General features: G+C 39.2%; 2 protein-coding genes across 2 annotated transcripts; one reads left to right on the top strand and one right to left on the bottom strand.

Moving 5' to 3' along the window:
- Positions 1-6795: 6795 nt before the first annotated feature.
- LOC141633404 (uncharacterized) lies at positions 6796-7546 on the bottom strand. Its single transcript, XM_074445883.1, has one exon. The coding sequence runs from the start codon at positions 7412-7414 to the stop codon at positions 6932-6934; it is 483 nt and encodes a 160-aa protein (XP_074301984.1). The 5' UTR covers positions 7415-7546; the 3' UTR covers positions 6796-6931.
- Positions 7547-8564: 1018 nt separating this feature from the next.
- LOC141631182 (uncharacterized) lies at positions 8565-20215 on the top strand. The gene is made up of 4 exons (XM_074443885.1): positions 8565-8964; positions 17896-18534; positions 18623-20144; positions 20200-20215. Exons 1-4 carry the CDS (start codon positions 8565-8567, stop codon positions 20213-20215), a joined length of 2577 nt encoding a protein of 858 aa, XP_074299986.1.
- Positions 20216-20702: the final 487 nt, after the last annotated feature.

Below are 20702 nucleotides of genomic sequence, written 5' to 3'. Positions count from 1 at the left end.
GGTGTGCGGGGGTGTTACAGGGATACTCGGTCAGCAAAGTTAAGCCACAATGGGGGCCATGAGGATTCAAAGGAAGTCTACTCATTTAGTTTGGAACATCACCTGTACATGCAGAATCAATATTTAAGCTTGACATGATATTTCAACTCAGAGGCCATGGCAGGAACGACTGGAATGCTCCGAATAGATCAACACTCCAACCATACCTCTGGGTAGCTAGCCACAGACTCGGAAGCCGAGCTTCTGAAGAATACCGTGGATTATGTCCAAGTGCCGTATGCGACCATCTTTGATGGGAAGCAGTCGGCCAGGCCAGAAAGCGTCGATGCCTACAACCAGTTTGTAGCTGTTTTCCAAGCAATGTACCCCTAAAACCCCTACAAAATGTGTCCGTGTCTGTGGCTAAAACTTCCAGGCAACGTCGTGTGTTATTTGTTGAGTGTCAAACTGTGTGTGTCTGTATCCGCCTATCATAAGCAGTGTCGTGGGCCTGTATGAAAAGACAACTGAAATAAAGGTAATGTGTAACCCTGTGGTCTTGTAAGATTTCCAGTACTGTTGTATAAATAGCGACGAGATTATCAGTGCTTTATGTTTGTATTAAATATGCAGTTCCTTCTACTAATCTGTTCAGTGGAGATAATTATTTAAAAAAAAAACCTAAAAGGAAGATATATATATTTAAAAAATAAAAATAAAAATAAAAGCTAATAACTTACATTATAGACCATCTCAGGATCGGGGACGTTTCTTGGATGTCATAGTTTCTTCGTTAACCCAAATACCTTCACTATGGTCATCACGCATATAGATGCTTTCAGTGTCCTCATGATCAGTGTCAACATCGTCGAAATAAGATACAGTGGTAGAGTGATTCATTCCCTCAAAAACGACATCCTTATCATCATCACCATTATCGGATGGACTATTCCTTCTACTCCTTATAGACAGTACAAAAGACCACTTCTTATCCATAGGATCGGTGACATAGAACACTTGTTTAGCTTGGGATGCCATTATGAAAGGATCATCCTTATTATTGCCAACCTTACCCAGATTGACCAACGTAAATCTTATCTTATCCTTTCGGACACAATGGATGTTGTTATCAACCCAATTACATCGAAATAAAGGCATTGTGAAATCAATGTAATCTAGTACCAATGTTTCTTGAATAACACCATAATAAAGGCATTTTCCTCAAATAGGCTTTTTATCTTTTGAAGTAGCAAAGTGCATTGCCTCAAATTCAGAACTCCCACCACTATTTTGCATTGTGCTCAACTCATCTTGCTCGTGGGTGTAAAAAGTATATCCATTAATGGCAAAACTGTTGTAAAAGGTGACCCTGGCATTTGAACCTAAACCAAGACGTAGTAACCTAGGAAAGATGTCATCACCAGTTTGATTCATACACTCTAAGACAATATTTCTAAACCAATCTGCAAACGTCTTCGTATGCTCGTTTGCAATCCACTTCTCGGTCTTGTTTGGGTGATCGTATTTGAGCTCATCTTTGTGTTGTTGAATATAAGGTTGCACCTCATCTTCGTTGTTTAGCACATACGTATCTGCTAAATGCAACATTTCACGTGTCATAATTTTTTCAACCCGACCCCTAATACCTTTTCCGGTCATCCAGTCACTATGACGATTCTTAGAAACGTCAATCAACTCCTCAGGAGAGAGATGAGCGTAACAATATGAAAGAGCTTCGTCTAAAATAGCGCGTTCAGCAATACAACCTTCCGGACGATACCGATTAGATGTATAGTCCTTATACACTTTCATCAATCTTTCGAAAGGATACTGGTATCTCAAGTACACGGGCCCAAGGTACAAAATCTCCCTAACCAAGTGAATGGTCAGATGAATCATGATAGTGAAGAAAGAGGGTGGAAAATACATTTCCAACTGACAAAGAGAGGTTACAACGAGGTCCTGCAATGAATTCGCGTCATCGGGATCGATGACTTTCTCGCATATGGATTGGAAGAAGAGACAGAATCTAGTTATAGCATATCTTACCTTTTCAGGGAAAATGGAACGAATAGCCGCAGGTAGTATTTGTTGTATCAAAGTGTGACAATCATGTGACTTTAACCCGGTGAGTTTTAGGTCTTGCATCGACATTAGGCTTTTGATGTTCGACGAATAACCATGTAGCACTTTAATTCCATTCAAGCATGCACATAACTCTTTTTTCTCATTCCGTGAAAGGGTATAAGCTGCTGGCGGTAAAAATGTACGATTACCTCTCTTCGGTGGTGTCAACTCTAGCCTAATACCCATCATTTTCATATTTTCCCTAGCTGCGGCGTTATCCTTTATTTTACCGGGAACATTCAGAAGGGTATTGATAATATTATCACAGACATTTTTCTCAATGTGCATGAAATCGAGGCAATGCCTGACCTCCAGTCGGCCAATATGGAAGTTTATCAAAAAATATGGATCTTTTCTTATACCCACGAGTAGACAATTTAGAACCGCTCTTCTTCCCATAATCTATCTCAATATGCTTTACTTTCTGATAAACTTCATGCCCACTCAAAATTCTAGGAGGTTGACGGAGTTCTTGTCTTCCATTGAATGCTTTCTGCATCTTGCGATAACATTAATCATGATACAAGAACCTCCTATTTCCCATATACACATACTTACTAGAAGATTTCAAGTATTCAGACTGATATCCTCCCCACACAATGGACAAGCCTCTTTCCCATGAACTGTGTGCCCAGAAAGGTCGCCATAAGCCGGATAGTCAGATATTGTACACAATAACATCGCTCTCAAATTGAAAGTTTCGTTCTTATATGCATCAAATACTTCTATCCCACTATCCCACAACATTCGCAAATCATCTAGAAGAGGTTCCAAATACACATCTATATCATTTCCAGGTTGTTTAGGGCCGGAAATTAACAACGACAACATCAAATACTTTCTTTTCATGCACACATATGGAGGTAAGTTATAAATAGCCAACATTACTGGCCAAGTACTATGTTGGCTACTCATGTTTCCTTGTGGGTTCATTCCATCAGTGGACAGCGCTAGACGTAAGTTTCTAGGTTCATTGCCGAACTCGGGATACTTAGCGTCGAACGATTTCCATTGCATACCATCTGCCGGGTGTCTTAACTTTCCATCATTTATTCTTCCTGTTTCATGCCAAGTTAACATTTTTGAATCATCGGGATTCGCATAAATCCTTATGACTCTTGGTATCAATGGGAAATACCACAACACCTTAGCCGGGATCCTTTCCTTATCCTTATAACGCCACTCCAAGCATTTAGGGCAATTGGTTAAGTTTTGATATAATTTCCGATACAATATGCAATTATTTGAACATGCATGTATTTTCTCATATTTCATACCCACTCCTCTTATTAGTTTTTTCGCCTCATATGTCTTAACAGGTAGAATATTACCATCTGGAAGCAACTCCTTTATCAAGGCTAAAAAACTAGTGAAACACGTGTCACTCACCCCATTTCCCCCCTTGATATTATGCAACTTCACCAAAGCTGACATTTTTGTGAACTTACAACCAGGATACAAAGGTGCTTCAGACTCACACAACTTCTCATACATGTTGTTAAGGTCATCCCAATTAATAGTGTCATCACCTACATCTTCAAAAGCATTCGACTCATCATCATTCTCTTCATTATCTATAGACCCAACATTCAACTTCTCTGCTTCCAACTCTTCCAACTCAAAAAACTCGGCAAACTCAGGATCATCAGTTAGCCTTTCGTATACCTCATCATCATCTTCTTCAAAGCTATTCTCGTCCTCTAATGGTTCCCCATGAAAAATCCAACGTGTATAGGATCGACTAAATCTCCACTTTTCTAGGTGTATTTTAACGTCCGGAAAAGGCATATACCTAATATTACCACATCTTTCACAAGGACATGGAATACTAGAAGAACCTTTCAAATTGTTCGAAACGACTTCATAAAATTCAACTAAACCATCCTTATAGTTGGGGTCACTCATATTTGCATCAATCATCCAAGTTCGAGTCATTTTTTTACATTCGTAATATATAGGCAACTAATTCAGAAAATCCAATAATAGGCAAACAAATAAACGAAATTTAGGAAATCAATTAAGCTAAATTATCAACAAATCAGGTAATAACCCAAAAAATTCACAAATTCAAAAATAATCGACATTCATAGGCCATGAAACTGAACATACAATCCAATATCTATATATAGCTTGAAAATCTTAATAAGAAATAGTTAATAAGCTAAGAAACATATATACCTGATTGATAAACACGATGAGGGAGAGAAGACGGTGACAACAGTGACGGAGATGAAGGCAGAGAGAGATGATCAAGGGAGGAATGGAGGATGATTTTGTGTATAGTAGCAGTATTAGCTTGTGTTTGTGCTTTGTAGCGTATAGCAGAATAAAGCAATCTGTTGTTCTTAAGATTTTCATAACATTAATAACAACGGTTATTGAGTCTACAACCGTTGTTAAAAGTATTAACAACGGGTTCTAATATAACCGTTGTGATTACTTTTCACTAATTTTGCGCCAAATTATTAACAACGGTTAAAATGCATTACAGAGTAAACTGTTGTTATTAGTTTTTATATTAACAACGGTTTTGAAAGTATGACCCGTTGTTAAAACCAATAACAACGGTTAACAACACAGAACCGTTGTAATTAAGTTTGGTAAAATTCGCGCCATCCATTTTACAACGTCTTATGGTGATTTTCGTGAATAAGCGTTGTTAAAGGGCCGTTGTAGTTGCCTGTATTTGTAGTAGTGAAAAGATGTTGTTTCAGTACTTGTCTTAGTTGCCTTCTTCGCTACTTTTTCCGTCTCTTTATAATTCATGCGAGGGATATTTTAATCAAAGATAAACAAATGATTGAGACGGAGAGAGTACTTAGTGTAGAAACAAAAACCTTGTTGTCTGCAGAAGTGCAGATGCTATATTTTTCCTAAACAATAATAAAGGGATCTTCATTTATTCAGTGCTCTCGAAAAGAAACGCTACTCTTCTTAATTGTGGAACTCGTCCATGAACTTCTGATGGAACACTGTCAGAGTGTCAGACGGTCGACAATTGCACGAATTTTATCCTCCTGAGGTAGAATGGTACACCGGAAATGCCAAGTACCAGGAACCTTTAGAAGAAAACACAGTTCAGTATCAGACTGTATCTGCAACAAAAACTCAAGAGGAAACATAATAATCAACCAAGAACTCTCCTTTTGTATCGGAAAACTGTTGCTTTATAATTATGACAAACATATTTAACTCGATAATTAAAAAATATGCCCGTCATTATTATAAAACACGGGTTGCTAAGATAATACTACATGCTTTGATGTATGACAGTATGAGGCTTAATAGGCCATTCTTATATTATGATTTATAAGACCGTCCTATACAACAATTAAAAATAATCAAACAATGAGTAATTAGAGTCTGAATCAGTCTAGTGGTCATAACAAGTCTGTTGATATCGGGTTAGTTTGGGTCATTGGTCCTGGATTGCGATTAATCAGATCATTTCTAGGTTGTGCCAGTTTTACCGGGGTTACTTCTAACTGAGCATGAAATCCTGGAGTATTTATGAAAGAAGCTGTAAAGGTCATTGACTCACCTGTCCAAATCCAGAACCTGGATTTGGACATAAACATTCTCTTGGTATACCTTTTTTGCAAAGCATAATCCCATCAGTGAATGAATGAAGAACATACTCCGTATATTACAGGTAAAAGTATCGGATATTGAATTCATATAGCTATATAAGCAACTAGCTCATCTGCCAGAGGAACGAAACCCTGTGTCTTGCAAAATTCAACAATTTCCTTTTGGTTTTCCTCAGAAAGGTCACAAGACTCGCTTAACAAATAGCCGCACTTGCTGACTTGCATACAGGTAGTCAGGTACCTGTATGCAAGATAAACATACTGTATACTCAACACTTAAAATTTACTTTTAGAAATTTTCAACTAGACATCGGAGATAAACGGCCAGCATTGCTCACTGTGCTAAACATTTACTGCAATTGCTCAAAAGTTATACATGATTTCTTTACTTTTGCTGTGAAACAAGCTCCAAAGTTTTCATCTTTTATAAATCAAACTCTATCAAATCCCCAATAGATTACTATCCATAGCTTAAAACTGATTGCAAGCATAAAGCTAAGAAAACTCAATTCTTCACAAAATGTCATCAAATACATACATAATAAAAAAGGGGAACGCTAATCAACCACAACAATATCAATAGCGGCAAGAAGACATAATCGAAAACCAAATACTAACCAAAATACTTTCTCCGTTTCAATCATTTATTTAACTTTCATTAAAATATCGCCCAAAAAGAATTAAAAAAATAAACAAATGAATAGAGCAAAGTCATACTCCCTCCGTCCCGGTCATTTGTTGTCCTTTTCCATTTTGGAGTGTCTCAGTCATTTGTTGTCCTTTCTATTTTAGAAATGAACATGATGAGTAATTTGATCATTCACACTCAATTTGTTCCACTTGTCATTTAACTATTGACTCTCTCCTCTTTCCTTGGTCTTTGTGCCAAAACCAAAGGACAACAAATGACCGGGACGGAGGGAGTATTAAATATGACAACATTACAACTTGCCTCAATACCCACCCGCAAATTGCAGGGTAAGAGGGTCGGAATTCAAAAACCCAAAAAACCACACAACCCAATAACCCGTCAACAAAAACAAACCGAAACCGAATTCCACATCAACCCATGAACAAAACAACCAAAAATTCAATTCCCAAAACCACAAACAATCAAAACTTAGCTAAAATTGATAAAGATTACAGCTTTGGACCATACATATTATTTTGATAAGAGGGATATATCAGAGACTAATTGAAATAACAATTACTGAAAAACCCATTGAGTTGAGGTCTCAATTAGAAGGGTGAACTCGACGAGAAGAAATAGCTTTGGAAGCAGATCTCATGGAGTTAGTAGCAGAATTGAGGGCCGCTTGAATATACTTATTAGAAGCGGCAGTTGCAGCTTTCTCCATTGATTTTCCCATCTTTCTGGAAGCTTCAGCAGTAGTTAACAGGGCATTGTATTCAGCCATGGCTTGTCTTTCAAAGCTCAAGCATTCAGCAACAGCCTGTTTAACCATGAGATCGTCTTCCAGACACTGAAACTCATCCATGGCACTATCCATGGCATAGTTGAGCTCGTCTTCTGCTTCCTGCATAGCTGTTTCAGCAGCGTCGGCTTCTGCCTGGCAATCTAACTCCATGGCTGCCCATGATTTGTAAGCTTCAACCTCGAACAGCTTCATCAGGTCCTGTATGTTTGACGGGTCGAAATTCTTGTCCATCAGTGCTTGGCTTGATAGGAAGCTGAATTCATTCATCAATTCCTCCATCTTCTGAATGTGAATGTGAATAATACAGAGGAGGTGTTACTGCTATGAGTGCTATCACATTATCATCAATTCCCTTTAAACTTTATTACTTTTGTCTTACTACCCACTTGATTGAGGGCTCACTGGCTCACATAGTCACATTACACTTTCGGCTTCGCTCTAGTAATTGACTAGAGGTATTAAGGCTATGTTCTTTTGAACTTAAATTACTTAATTTAAGTTTACTTTAAATTCAGATCCTATAAATTTAGTTTATTTCAATTCAGATTCTATAAGCTCAGTTCAGATCCTATACGTTAGTTTATTTAAGTTCACTTCAAATTCTAAGTCCAGTTCAATTCAGTTCCTATAAATTCAGTTTTCGGTTCAGATCAGATCAGTTTCAGGAGGGAAAAAATTGGCCTAAAATATGACAATACTAGTATTGGTGCCCGGCTTCGCCCGGGCTACCTCTACTTATCATTACATTTTTTTCATTAAATAAAATTACTTAAAGTTGTATAACCCATAAATTTATCACTAATATACTTTTCTATGACATATCCTAAAATTACGATGAAATAAATTTTGAGACAAATTCACTACTCCCGCTATTAATATTTTATTCTTATTAATGAAACAATAGTAATAACATTTCACTACTTGCCTGTAATCATTGTTACTTTCACTACTCCCACCGTAAATGTTAAATAATTAACATCTTTATACATCTAATAAACTATAAAGTTTAATAAAATTGAATAGATTTTAAATTTTAAATTTAATATATAATTTTATGATTTTATGATGATTAATAATTAATACCATAAGACTGTCAATGACAAGACTAAAAAGGGATGAGAGAGATTGTAGAGAGAGAAACTCTCTTAATCTAATTTAGGGATTTCTTAAGCAATGGCTAGAAGAAAGAACCCTAAAAATAATAATCCCAAATCAATTAACAATAGTAATAGCAATCGTCCTAATAATAATACTAATAATTCACATAATAAAAAATCACAAAAAATAGTAGATACGAATTTAGCGAGTACGAGTGGATCAACTCCATCGCCGGTCCGACGCGTGAGTCTCAACTTTCCCCCTTTATCTCACTTGGAGCTGGATGTTATAGTAGAGGAAGAGGAAGGTTCAGAAGATGAGGTGCTGGAAGATGACGCTGAGGAGGAACCTGGGTTTGATAAAGAGATACCGAGCGCTTCTTCGATCACATCACCGATGTCGAGGAGGAGGTAAAATTCGGTCCTCTGCTGTCTTTTGTTACATCTTAGGGGCTAAACCTCCTGCGAGTGTCATTTCTGGGTTTGTGAAAAGGGTGTGGCAATCTTATGGGGTTGACCGTATTTCCTTTTTACCAAATGGGATTTTTCTGGTTCGTTTCAAGACGAAGGAAAAGCAGATGGAAGTTGTCAACACTGGACACCTAATGTTTGACAATAAGCCTGTCATCGTGAAGGAGTGGAAACCAGAGACGGAACTGATTAAACATGATGTTCAGTCAATTCCAATCTGGGTTAAACTTCATGGGCTTGATATCAAATTCTGGGGGACGGGTTTGTGGGTTAATATCCGTATACTACCCCTTAAATTGCAGGACTATAACATAAATTTAGACATGCGAATATTGTCATAAAACATAAAAACAATAGAAACGATAAGGAACAAGAAATAACCTCGGGTCCTTTAAATTGTGGCGTAAAGAACAGAAATCAAAACAGATTTCCTCCTAATCGTTACACCCAAGACTTTGTCCGAGATATGCCCTTGTGCTAGTACAGTGTTCTCCGATTGCCTTGCAATATAGGGAGAACTGATGTGAGTTTTGTCGAGATGAGAGATCTCAGGTTTTTCAGAGGAGAATGCTCTTCAAAACCCTAGTTTTTCTGCAAATGAAATTGTCTAGGTCAAAAGGAGAGGGAGTCTCTCCTTTTGTTTGGTTCGGCCGGACCGAGTGCATGCATGGGGAAGTGGGCTTCCACTTCCTCTTAATTTTAGCTCGAGGTCCAGTTCGCAAATGCTAAAATGTATATGACGGGTTTATATTATAAATCACATCGGTTATCGGAAATTAAGGCATCGCTAATAATACGGGTTAGTTTGAATTATTAATTCGTGTCCGACAAAGCAAACGATATTGTATAATTATATTCAATATACATTTAATTAAATATAAATCGTTTATATTTAATTTTACGAATTAATCTTGTTAATTCGCCATAGCCCATGATATTTAATCCGTATTAAATATAATATCTCAACATCACATATTTGACTAATTACTAGTCAAATAACTCGGACTAACCGGTTAGTCAATTTTGGCATCTACATGACCGTATTTCCATACTTGTCACGTCTCTCAAACGTATCCTATAGGTGTGACTTTTAGGGACCAGTTGATCACCGCCATCTGTATGACAATAACGTCAAACTTATCTAGCAAGCCAACCGTTATTGATAAACGTGGATCAACTGATAATAATACCAAAGTATGCCCTTTGATCCTTTTAGAGGTTTATAAGTCCTTGCACTAACTGTTAAGGACACCAACCCCAACAAGCTCCCACTTGTCCGTACAAGTGTATGTGCAATGACGTTATCCGCACTAACCGGAGGACACAAGCTCCAACAAACTCCCACTTGTCCGTACAAGTGTATGTGCGATAACCGATTCTCATATTCATTTAAAAATTTCTCCCACTCAATGTAAAACAATTTGCGATCTGGATCCGCAAAGGTCGTATTTTACAATCGATCCGTATCTAGAGTGGTTTCCCCGACTAGAGAGTAACTTAACCGATAAAACGAATCCGTATCCGAGCATGGCCATGCATTTCGATTCTGACTCCTCGAGTGGCCCTGAGAAATATCGAGTACCTGATAAAGGCTGAATATTTCCTTCAACTCGACTCCTTCCGATCTAAGCACAGCATGAAATGACCCAGAAAAAATCTACTTGGCCCCCTGTTACGGATGACCGTGAGAAAGAAACCAAAGTCACCCAAAATCTGCCGTAGTCTCAAGAGACAGTCGATAGTCAAGAGATTCGACTCTAAGGATCACCATGGAAGTCCTATCCACGACCGGGCAACGAATGTTATAAAACATTTAGGACTCCACGTCGATGTCACAATGGTGTCCTACGAAATATCCGTATAAATCGCCTCTCGTGATTGGTCACCAACCGGTTGACTTATGGCTCGTTGAACCCACCATCAACCAACGTCACAAAATAATTGCCAGAGTTATCAGCTCATGTGGGCAATTAAGGACTAACAATATATGATGTTTGTTCAGTTCACTTTGTGGTGTTCAAAATCGTCGTACAATTCCACATGAAAAACAAAATATATATATAAAATATCAAAACGATGATGTCGTATAGAGTACAAAGGAGAATGAATCTGATCCATAAAAGAGTACTACAACTTGGGAACACGTTTGATTCCCATGGAATTAACGTGCCCTTCATGCTTATCTTGTCGTAATGCTTTAGTGAGAGGATCTCGCTATGTTGTCATCTCAGTAGCAATCTTTTCTATCACTACTGTCTTTTGCTCCACGTAATCCCGGATTAGATGAGCTTTCCGTTGTACATGTCTAGACTTGTTGCTAGACTTAGGCTCCTTAGCTTGGAAGATGGCACCACTATTGTCGCAATAGATGGTGATCGGGTCATTCGAACTAGGCACTACGGATAGTCCATGTAAGAATTGACGCATCCATATCGCTTCCTTTGTAGCTTCGGACGCGGCATAGTACTCGGACTCGGTCGTAGAATCTGCTTGTAGTTTTTGTTTCGAACTCTTCCACTGATCAGCGCCATTAAGAGTAAAAACGAATCTGACCGAGATTTCGAGTCATCACGATCCGTTTGGAAGCTAGCATCTCACAGAATCGGTTGCGCATAGCGTTTGGGAGCCTCCATAAGTCAATGCCCAATCTTTAGTCCTCCGGAGGTACTTAAGACTGTTCTTGACAGCCACCAATGTGGTTCACCTGGTTCTTTGTTGGAATCGACTTGTCATACTCAATGCATATGCCACGTCCGGACGTGTGCATATCATGGCATACATGATTGATCCTATAGCCGAAGCATAAGGAATCCGTGTCATGCGCTCTTTCTCTTCCGGTGTCTCTGGTGCCTGAGACTTGCTCAAATGCACCCCTGGAGCCATAGGAAGAAACCCCTTCTTGGAGTTAGTCATGCTGAATCTCTCTAGGACTTTGTCTATGTAAGACTCCTGACTGAGAGATAACATCCGTCGTGATCTATCTCGATAGATACGGATGCCTAGAATTCTCTCGTGCCTCTCCCGGATCTTTCATCCGGAAATGGTTTTTCAACCATACTTTCACCGAAGTTAAGAGAGGTATGTCATTCCCAATCAGGAGTATGTCGTCAACATACAATATTAGGAAGACAATCTTGCTCCCACTCGACTTGATATATAGACATGGTTCCTCGACTGATCGAGTGAATCCATTTTCTTTTATCACTTGGTCGAAGCGATGATTCCAACTCCTTGATGCTTGCTTAAGTCCATAAATGGAACGCTTAAGCTTGCACACTTTCTTAGGATGTCTTTGGATCGATGAACCCTTCGGGTTGTACCATGTACAACTCTTCCTCCAAAAAGCCGTTTAAGAAGGCGGTTTTCACGTCCATTTGCCAAATTTCATAGTCATGAAAAGCGGCAATCGCTAAGATAATCCGAATGGAACGCAAAGATAACTACGGGTGCAAAAATCTCATCGTAGTGCAAACCTGGCACTTGGGTGAAACCTTTTGCAACTAGTCGTGCTTTGTAGATGTCTTGCTGACCTTCCACAGAATGCTTTATCTTGTAAAGCCATTTGCATTGAAGGGGACGAACCTTAGCAGGTAAGTCAACAAGATCCCACACGTTGTTCTCATACATGGAGTCCATCTCGGATTGCATGGCCTCAAGCCATAACTTTGAGTCGAATCGGTCATGGCACCTTTATAGGTTGCGGGTTCACTACTCGTTAAGAGTAGAACGTCATCTATGTCATGTTCCTCGACCATACCAATGTATCCGTCCGGAGGAATAGAGACTCTTCCCGACCTCCTAGGTTCCTCAAGAATGTTCACCGCAGCCGGGATTGAAGGAATAGGTTCCTCCAATGGTTGCTCGGTGTTTGGTTCTGGAATCTCCGACAGGTCGAAGGTTCTATCACTCTTTGCATTCTCGAGAAATTCCTTCTCTAAGAATGTCGCACTAGCCGCAACAAAAACACGTTGTTCGGTTGGCGAATAGAAGTAATGACCACGTGTTCCTTTAGGATAACCTATAAAGTATGTCTTGACCGATCGCGGGCCGAGCTTATCTTCATGTCTCCACTTGACATAAGCCTCGCACCCCCAAACCCGTATAAAGGACAAGTTAGGGACCGTTCCTTCCATAGTTCATATGGAGTCTTGTCAACAGACTTTAGACGGACTTGATTAAGTATTAGAGCGGTGACAATAGAGCATAACCCCATAATGAATCCGGTAAAACCGTGTGACTCATCATGGATCGAACCATATCAAGTAGTGTTCGATTTCTCCGTTCGGACACACCATTCAACCGAGGTGTTCCAGGTGGAGTTAACTGTAGGGCAATCCCACGGTCCTTTAGGTGTTGATCAAACTCGTGAGAAAGATACTCGCCACCACGATCCGAACGCAGTGTTTTAATCTTTCTACCTAATAGGTTCTGTACCCTATTTTGGTATTCCTTGAATTTCTCAAAGGATTCACTTTTGTGCTTCATTAAGTAGACATAGCCATATCTACTCAAATCGTCCGTGAAAGTGATGAAATACCTATAGCCTTCTCGTGCGGTGATTGACATAGGACCACATACATCCGTGTGTATGAGCCCTAATAGGTCGGCAGCGCATTCCAACACCTTTGAAGGAAATCCGAGTCATCTTACCGATGAGACATGATTCACACGTGCCAAATGATTGAAAATCAAAGGCCGAGATAGCTCCATGTTTGATGAGTTGTTTTACGCGTTTCTCATTAATGTGTCCCATACGGCAATGCCATAGATACGTTTGATCTTTGTCACCAACCTTTAACTTTTTATTCATTACGTGTAATATTTCCGAGGTCCGATCTAAAACATAAATTCCGTTCATGGAAACGCCTTTGTCAGAAATCATATCGTGTAATGAGAAAATGCAAGCATTGTTTTCTATTACAAATGAAAAACCAAGTTTATCAAGCGCAAAACCGAAATAATGTTTTTGGAAAGACTAGGAACATAATAGCAATCATATAATGATAACTCAAATCCGCTTGGAAGCTGGATCACATATGTCCCCTTTGAGATGGCAGCTACTCTTGCTCCATTCCCGACACGCAGTCCACCTCACCCTTTACGAGGGGTTCGATGTTTCGGAGCCCCCGCACATGATTACACAGATGAGAACCACAACCAGGATCAAGTACCCAAGTTCCGTAACTTGCGTGGTTAATCTCAATCATATGAATAAAAGTAGAAGAGAGAGAAGACATACCAACAGGTTTAACACGACCTGCCTTTAAGTCCTCATGATAAACAGGACATGTGCGTCTCCAATGCCCAGTCTTGTGGCAATGATGGCATTCCATGTTTTCACTCTTGCTCTTTGTCATGCCCGATGAGTTACTCGCCTCACCAGGACCACTCTTCCCCGAACCCGACTTCTTGAACTTCGCCTTACCTATCGTTAGGTTTTGCCGGAGCTTTGCCCTTACCTTTCCCTTTGTTTGACACAACGAGAACATCCTGTTTCGAACTCCCACTGAACTTCATGTCCTTCTCGGTCTGTACGAGGAGGGAGTGCAATTCATGGGGAGTTTTCTTCAAATCATTCATATAGTAATTCGCTCTGAATTGCGAATAACCATCGTGGAGTGAGTGAAGAATACGGTCGATAACAATATTCTCGCTGATGTTACAGTTAAAGGTCTCCAGTTTCTCGACATTCTCAATCATGCTGAGAATGTGTGGGCTAACCGGTTGGCCCTTCTGGAGTCTCGCATCAAAGAAGCGAGTGGTATGCTCATAGGTCACGATTCTCGGTGCTTTCGAGAATTCCTTAGTGAGCGTGGTGAAAATCTTGTTTGCACCATGGGCTATGAAGCGTTTCTGCAAATTGGGTTCCATTGCAAAAATAAGTACGTTCTTTACCGCACCCGCTTCTAAAGCGAAATCGTTATACTTGTCGATCTCGTTTATTCCGGCCGTGGGGCCTGGGTTTAACGGCATGGGCTCAAGCGGATATCCGAGCTTTCCGTCGGCGGCAAAGATTCCGTAATGCCGCCTCCCAGTCCGCGAAGTTGGATCCGTCATTCTTCAGTCGAGTAGACTGATTCATCTGACTCATGAAGATCCTAAGCCAGGACTCACGGTCCAATGTGGCACTTGGCATTGGGTTATCACTTGAACCAGCCATTTGTTGTTTAGCAGTTTAATACGTGATCTACACTGAAAAGAAGGAAAAACAAAACGAAATAAGCAACTCATCGAGGTGATTTAAGTCTATTTTAAAATTCATTTTAAACATGTAGACTCTTGCACTTGCATAATTGATCTCCCTCAAGAATGATACAAGTGATCCCAAGACTCAATTTCAGTAAATTGATAAGCCAACTGTTTAGCTAATTCTTCCGGAAGAACTCTTGGTCGATAGATTTCTGTAAATCCTATCTATAGTCCACCATGATCACAGGATCGTACGAGTGACCATAGTGTTGAGATAAAATAGGTCAATTGGTTCCAACTTACCCGACGTAGAAGGGGTCATAGTATGCCTACCGACGAAGAAGGGACTCATTGGAGTTTGACCTATAAAGACCGTTCTCAATTTTAGTTTATACGAGGAAGATCCCATCAACTAAATTATAATTCATTTTAAGTGAACGAATAACTAGCGTCTGTCGTGAATGAATTTATTTGGATGATGGCTTAAAACGTGTGACATGAGAATGTCAATGAAAACTAACTCGTGACCTCTATATGTGTCGGTTTTTCATGCAATAAATTATAGGTGGTTTGGTTTTAGGCGGAATATGATGCAAATAATCGTTGCGAAAAATAAATAAAGGAATGCAATACGTAAATAAAAATTTCCTAGTGTGGCCTATCCTAGTATAAGAACAAAATACAACTTTGGAATCCACCGTTGGACCCGAAAAGCTTGTCTTGATGTTCCATCTTGATCCAAGTAGCGGGAGTGAGCATCTGGTCTCCATCTTTGGTCTTCTCAAAAATTACAATTTAAAATTACAAATATAAACCTATTTACATTCTAATTAAAACTGTAATTACAAGTGAAAAATCCAAAACGGAGATGCGAGATCTCAAAATACAACCAAGACCGTGTTCCATCATTACGGTAACACGTTCTACTAAGGCCACACTAAGTTACAATCAATTGTAAAAATTAAATACGTAATAAAAAGGCATTCACGGCATTCATAATTAACGATAAATAAAATGCATCAACTAAAAACAAATTCATTCGTGACATAATTCCGTAATTATGTTAAATTTATCCAAACCACCTTTTAATGATTAAAATTCATGTGATAAAACCGCTTCTATCATTTAATTTTAATCCATTACAATCCGTCATTTTAAAGACGCTTTAAAACAACTATATGGTACGTGAGTGAACCGATTCACTATTAAGCGAGTGTACTATATCCGTATAAAGTACATATAGAAGCCAAAAGAAAATTTAAATCAAAAGAAACAAATTTTCAAAGTCATTAAAGATGAAATCCCTCGATCCAGGGACACAAGTGCTCGATCGAGGAACAAAGGGCTCGATCGATCGAACGCAAGTCGATCGAGGGGTATATGTCAGGGAGTACTCGATCGACTAACCCGTAGGTCGATCGAGTACCTATATCAAAAAATCTGCTCGATCGAGTACGAGGACAACTCGATCGAGCGAAGGGTTTTGAAAGGTGTCGATCGAGTACAAAGAAGGACTCGATCGAGCAAAAAGGTTTTGAACGAGGTCGATCGAGTACATCGGGACTCGATCGAGCAAAAATATATGAGAAAAGCCACTCGATCGATTGAAAACTTGGTCGATCGAGTGCAAAAGTCTCTGGAAAATTCAAAACCCTCGTGAAAACATATTTCAAGACAAAATCAATTGCAAATTCGATCAAAAAAGCATTAAAACAAATTTGACAATTGACAAAACATGACATATTGTTATAATCTCTGTATAAAACAACAATATGCAAAAACCAAATCGAAAAATCATGAAATTACCGTGTAATACATGACACGGTTTAAAAAAAATCTGCCGTGTATACTAGGCACGGTTTTCAAAGCAGAAAATCATCGTTTCAAAAACGTTTTATGAAAAACACATGAAAAATTCACGTGGCCTCGCTCTGATACCACTTGTGGGTTAATATCCGTATACTACCCCTTAAATTGCAGGACTATAACATAAATTTAGACATGCGAATATTGTCATAAAACATAAAAACAATAGAAACGATAAGGAACAAGAAATAACCTCGGGTCCTTTAAATTGTGGCGTAAAGAAATGTAAATCAAAACAGATTTCCTCCTAATCGTTACACCCAAGACTTTGTCCGAGATATGCCCTTGTGCTAGTACAGTGTTCTCCGATTGCCTTGCAATATAGGGAGAACTGATGTGAGTTTTGTCGAGATGAGAGATCTCAGGTTTTTCAGAGGAGAATGCTCTTCAAAACCCTAGTTTTTCTGCAAATGAAATTGTCTAGGTCAAAAGGAGAGGGAGTCTCTCCTTTTGTTTGGTTCGGCCGGACCGAGTGCATGCATGGGGAAGTGGGCTTCCACTTCCTCTTAATTTTAGCTCGAGGTCCGGTTAAGCCAAATGCTAAAATGTATATGACGGGTTTATATTATAAATCACATTATCGGTTATCGGAAATTAAGGCATCGCCTAATAATACGGGTTAGTTTGAATTATTAATTCGTGTCCGACAAAGCAAAGTATTGTATAATTATATTCAATATACATTTAATTAAATATAAATCGTTTATATTTAATTTTACGAATTAATCTTGTTAATTCGCTTATAGCCCATGATATTTAATCCGTATTAAATATAATATCTCAACATCACATATTTGACTAATTACTAGTCAAATAACTCGGACTAACTGGTTAGTCAATTTTGGCATCTACATGACTGTATTTCCATACTGTCACGTCTCTCAAACGTATCCTATAGGTGTGACTTTTAGGGACCAGTTGATCACCGCCATCTGTATGACAATAACGTCAAACTTATCTAGCAAGCCAACCGTTATTGATAAACGTGGATCAACTGATAATAATACCAAAGTATGCCCTTTGATCCTTTTAGAGGTTTATAAGTCCTTGCACTAACTGTTAAGGACACCAACCCCAACAAGCTCCCACTTGTCCGTACAAGTGTATGTGCAATGACGTTATCCGCACTAACTGGAGGACACAAGCTCCAACAGGGTTGTCTGTCAAAAATTGGTGGACTTGTTGGTAAATTCATAAGGTGTGATGAGGCGACATCTCGTAGGGCTTTCTTAGGGTTTGCGAGATTGTTGGTGGAAGTTCAAATTGGGCAGGACTTTCCAACTGAAATCGTGTTTTTGGATGAACTGGGCAAATCTCAGAAGGTTCGGGTGGCATATGATTGGCTACCGTTAACTTGTGAGAAGTGTAAGGGTATGGGGCATTCTACTGACCAATGCAGGAAGGAGGGGGGTCAAAAACCAACTAAGATTTGGAGACCTAAACCTAAACCTCAACAAGCTGCAGCTGGTCCTAGGAAGCAGCAAACTCCAGTTACAAAACCGGTTGCTCAGGCTAATTCTCCAAGGGACCAGTTGGTTACACCTGAACCTTCTGTCTCTGTAGGAGTACCTGTCATTGTGGGGAAGTCACCAGTAGTTGAGACACAGTCTTTACCTAGGAGATTCATCACTAAAATGCTTAGGCAAGATTCAGGAGAGCCAAGAATATTTACACCCAGAGGTTTATCATTCATGGATGCTCTTACTGTTTCTATGCAGAAGGCTAGGAATGTGAGTACTGGTAGGAGGGTGATTCAGGTTGGGTTTACTGACAATGGTTAATTTGGGTTTTTGGAATATTAGGGGTATGAATAGCCTAAATAAACAAAATGAAATAAGATGGTTTCTCCATCAACATAATTTAGGTTTATATGGTTTGCTTGAGACTAAAATCAAAGGTAGTCAGTGGATAAAGGTAAGGAATAACATTTGTGACAATTGGTCCATATGCACAAATAATGGGTATCATCCAGGTGGTAGGATATGGCTGATTTGGCAGCCTCTGATGTTTGATGTGGATATTCAGATGGTGACTTATCAGCTCATTCATGCTCAAGTTTTTGACAAAGGAAATCAAAAGAAGATGTGGGTTACTATGGTGTATGGTTTTAATAAGAGTCAGGAGAGAGTTTCTTTATGGCACAATTTGAAGGTTTGTGAGGGGCTAGTTCATGGACCTTGGATTGTTTGTCGAGATTTTAACAGTGTGATTGATGTGAATGAAAGAATTGGAGGGGCTGATGTCACTTGGAGTGAAATGGCTCCCATGAGAGACATGATGGCTCAATGTCAGTTGCATGAAATCAAGACCATTGGTTCATACTTTACATGGAATAATAAACATGAGTCTGGTTCAAAAGTTTATAGTAGGTTGGACAGGGTCTTAACAAATGATGATTGGCTCCTTAGCTTTCCTGATTCCTTTGCTAACTTCCTCCCTGAAGGTCTTTTTGACCATTGTCCATGCATTATCTCTATGGCTGACAGTGGTGAAAGGAAGAAGACCCCATTTAAATATTTTAATATGTGGTCTTTGGATGAGAATTTTCTGGAGGTGGTTAATGAGGGATGGCAAATTCCTGTGCATGGCACTCCTATGTATCAGGTTATGCAAAAATTGAAGAGTGTAAAACGTGGGCTTAGGCAGTTGAATAGGGCTAATTTCAGTGATATTGAGAATTTAACCCATGTTACTGAATTATCCTTGAAGCATTTTCAAGGAAAGTTGAGAGTGGATCCCCTTAATCCTGAGCTGTGCCAAGCTGAGAGAGAGTGTTCTGCTGAACTCAGCACTCTTGTCAAGGCCAGGAATTTATACCTTGCGCAAAAATGTAAGGAGAAATGGTTGGATGAAGGAGATGATAACACCTCTTTTTTCCATGCTAGCATAAAGAGAAGAAGGGCAAGGAATAAAATCTATCAGCTTAAGGATAAGTGTGGCATTCTTTGTACCCAACCTGAAGACATAAAAATTGCGTTTGAAGAATTTTATGTTGGTTTGTTGGGTAATTCTAAACCTGTCACCCAGATTCACAAAGGTATTGTTCAGGCTGGCAAATGTTTGACTGCAGTGCATCTTGCTGTTCTTAATGCTCCTTTGACAGATGAGGAGATAAAGCATGCTATGTTTTCTATCCCTGGAAATAAAGCACCAGGACCAGATGGCTATAGCAGCCAATTCTTCAAGGATAGCTGGAGCATTGTGGGTAAAGATATTATCAAGGCAGTGAAGAGTGCTTATGAGTCTGGGAAAGTATTGAAGGAGTGTAATAATACTATCTTGACCCTGATCCCAAAGATTGATAATCCTGAAAGTGTGCTTCAGTTTCGTCCCATAGCTTGTTGCACCACTCTGTACAAGTGCTTGGCTAAGGTGATTTGCAACAGGTTGGCTGGCATTCTCCCTGACCTCATTAATCCTGCACAGAGTGCCTTTATTCAGGGAAGAGACATTGTGACACCCTTAAATCTAGCCTTAATTAATTACGTAAATTCTACAGAAAAACTGGTAGGATATGTTTGTAAATCGTTCAACTAGTCAAAAACCTGCAATTTCAAAAAAAATTTCTTCCTAAACCATTCACAACTAATCCAACTCAAGAAGAGTGTCAAAAACCCTGCAACAGCTGATAAACTAATTTACATACATAACTAAAGACGCGGAAATATAAGGATACAAACCAAAAATAGAAAAGGGAGACATATGTCCCTTCAAATAATATACAAACTAAAAGTGTAAAAGGTTTACTAATAGAATAGCCAAAACTAGGTCCAAGGTTCCTTGCTCACTAGCTCGACTGTGACCCCCAACAAAGCATCAACAACCTGTCAATCGCATTTTATACAAACACGAAAGCCACAATTCAGTGGGGAGTAACTTCGAGTCCTCCCAGCCACGAATCGTCAAAATTTATGTAACATGTAATAAAACATGTAAACAAGATG

This window comes from Silene latifolia, chromosome Y (assembly GCF_048544455.1).
Source record: "Silene latifolia isolate original U9 population chromosome Y, ASM4854445v1, whole genome shotgun sequence".
Taxonomy (NCBI): domain Eukaryota; kingdom Viridiplantae; phylum Streptophyta; class Magnoliopsida; order Caryophyllales; family Caryophyllaceae; genus Silene; species Silene latifolia.
Note: the sequence above shows the minus strand (reverse complement) of the source record. Positions and strands in the feature narration are given on the sequence as shown.

What these genes read in the sequence shown, in the direction of transcription:
- LOC141631182 (XM_074443885.1), top strand. Translation starts at nt 8,565, where the DNA reads ATGACGCTGAGGAGGAACCTGGGTTTGATAAAGAGATACCGAGCGCTT. An exon ending in TATCAAATTCTGGGGGACGG is followed by an intron (nt 8,965 to 17,895) that starts GTTTGTGGGTTA and finishes CACTAACTGGAG; the next exon opens with GACACAAGCTCCAACAGGGT. An exon ending in GGTTGGGTTTACTGACAATG is followed by an intron (nt 18,535 to 18,622) that starts GTTAATTTGGGT and finishes AACATAATTTAG; the next exon opens with GTTTATATGGTTTGCTTGAG.
- LOC141633404 (XM_074445883.1), bottom strand. Translation starts at nt 7,414, where the DNA reads ATGGAGGAATTGATGAATGAATTCAGCTTCCTATCAAGCCAAGCACTG.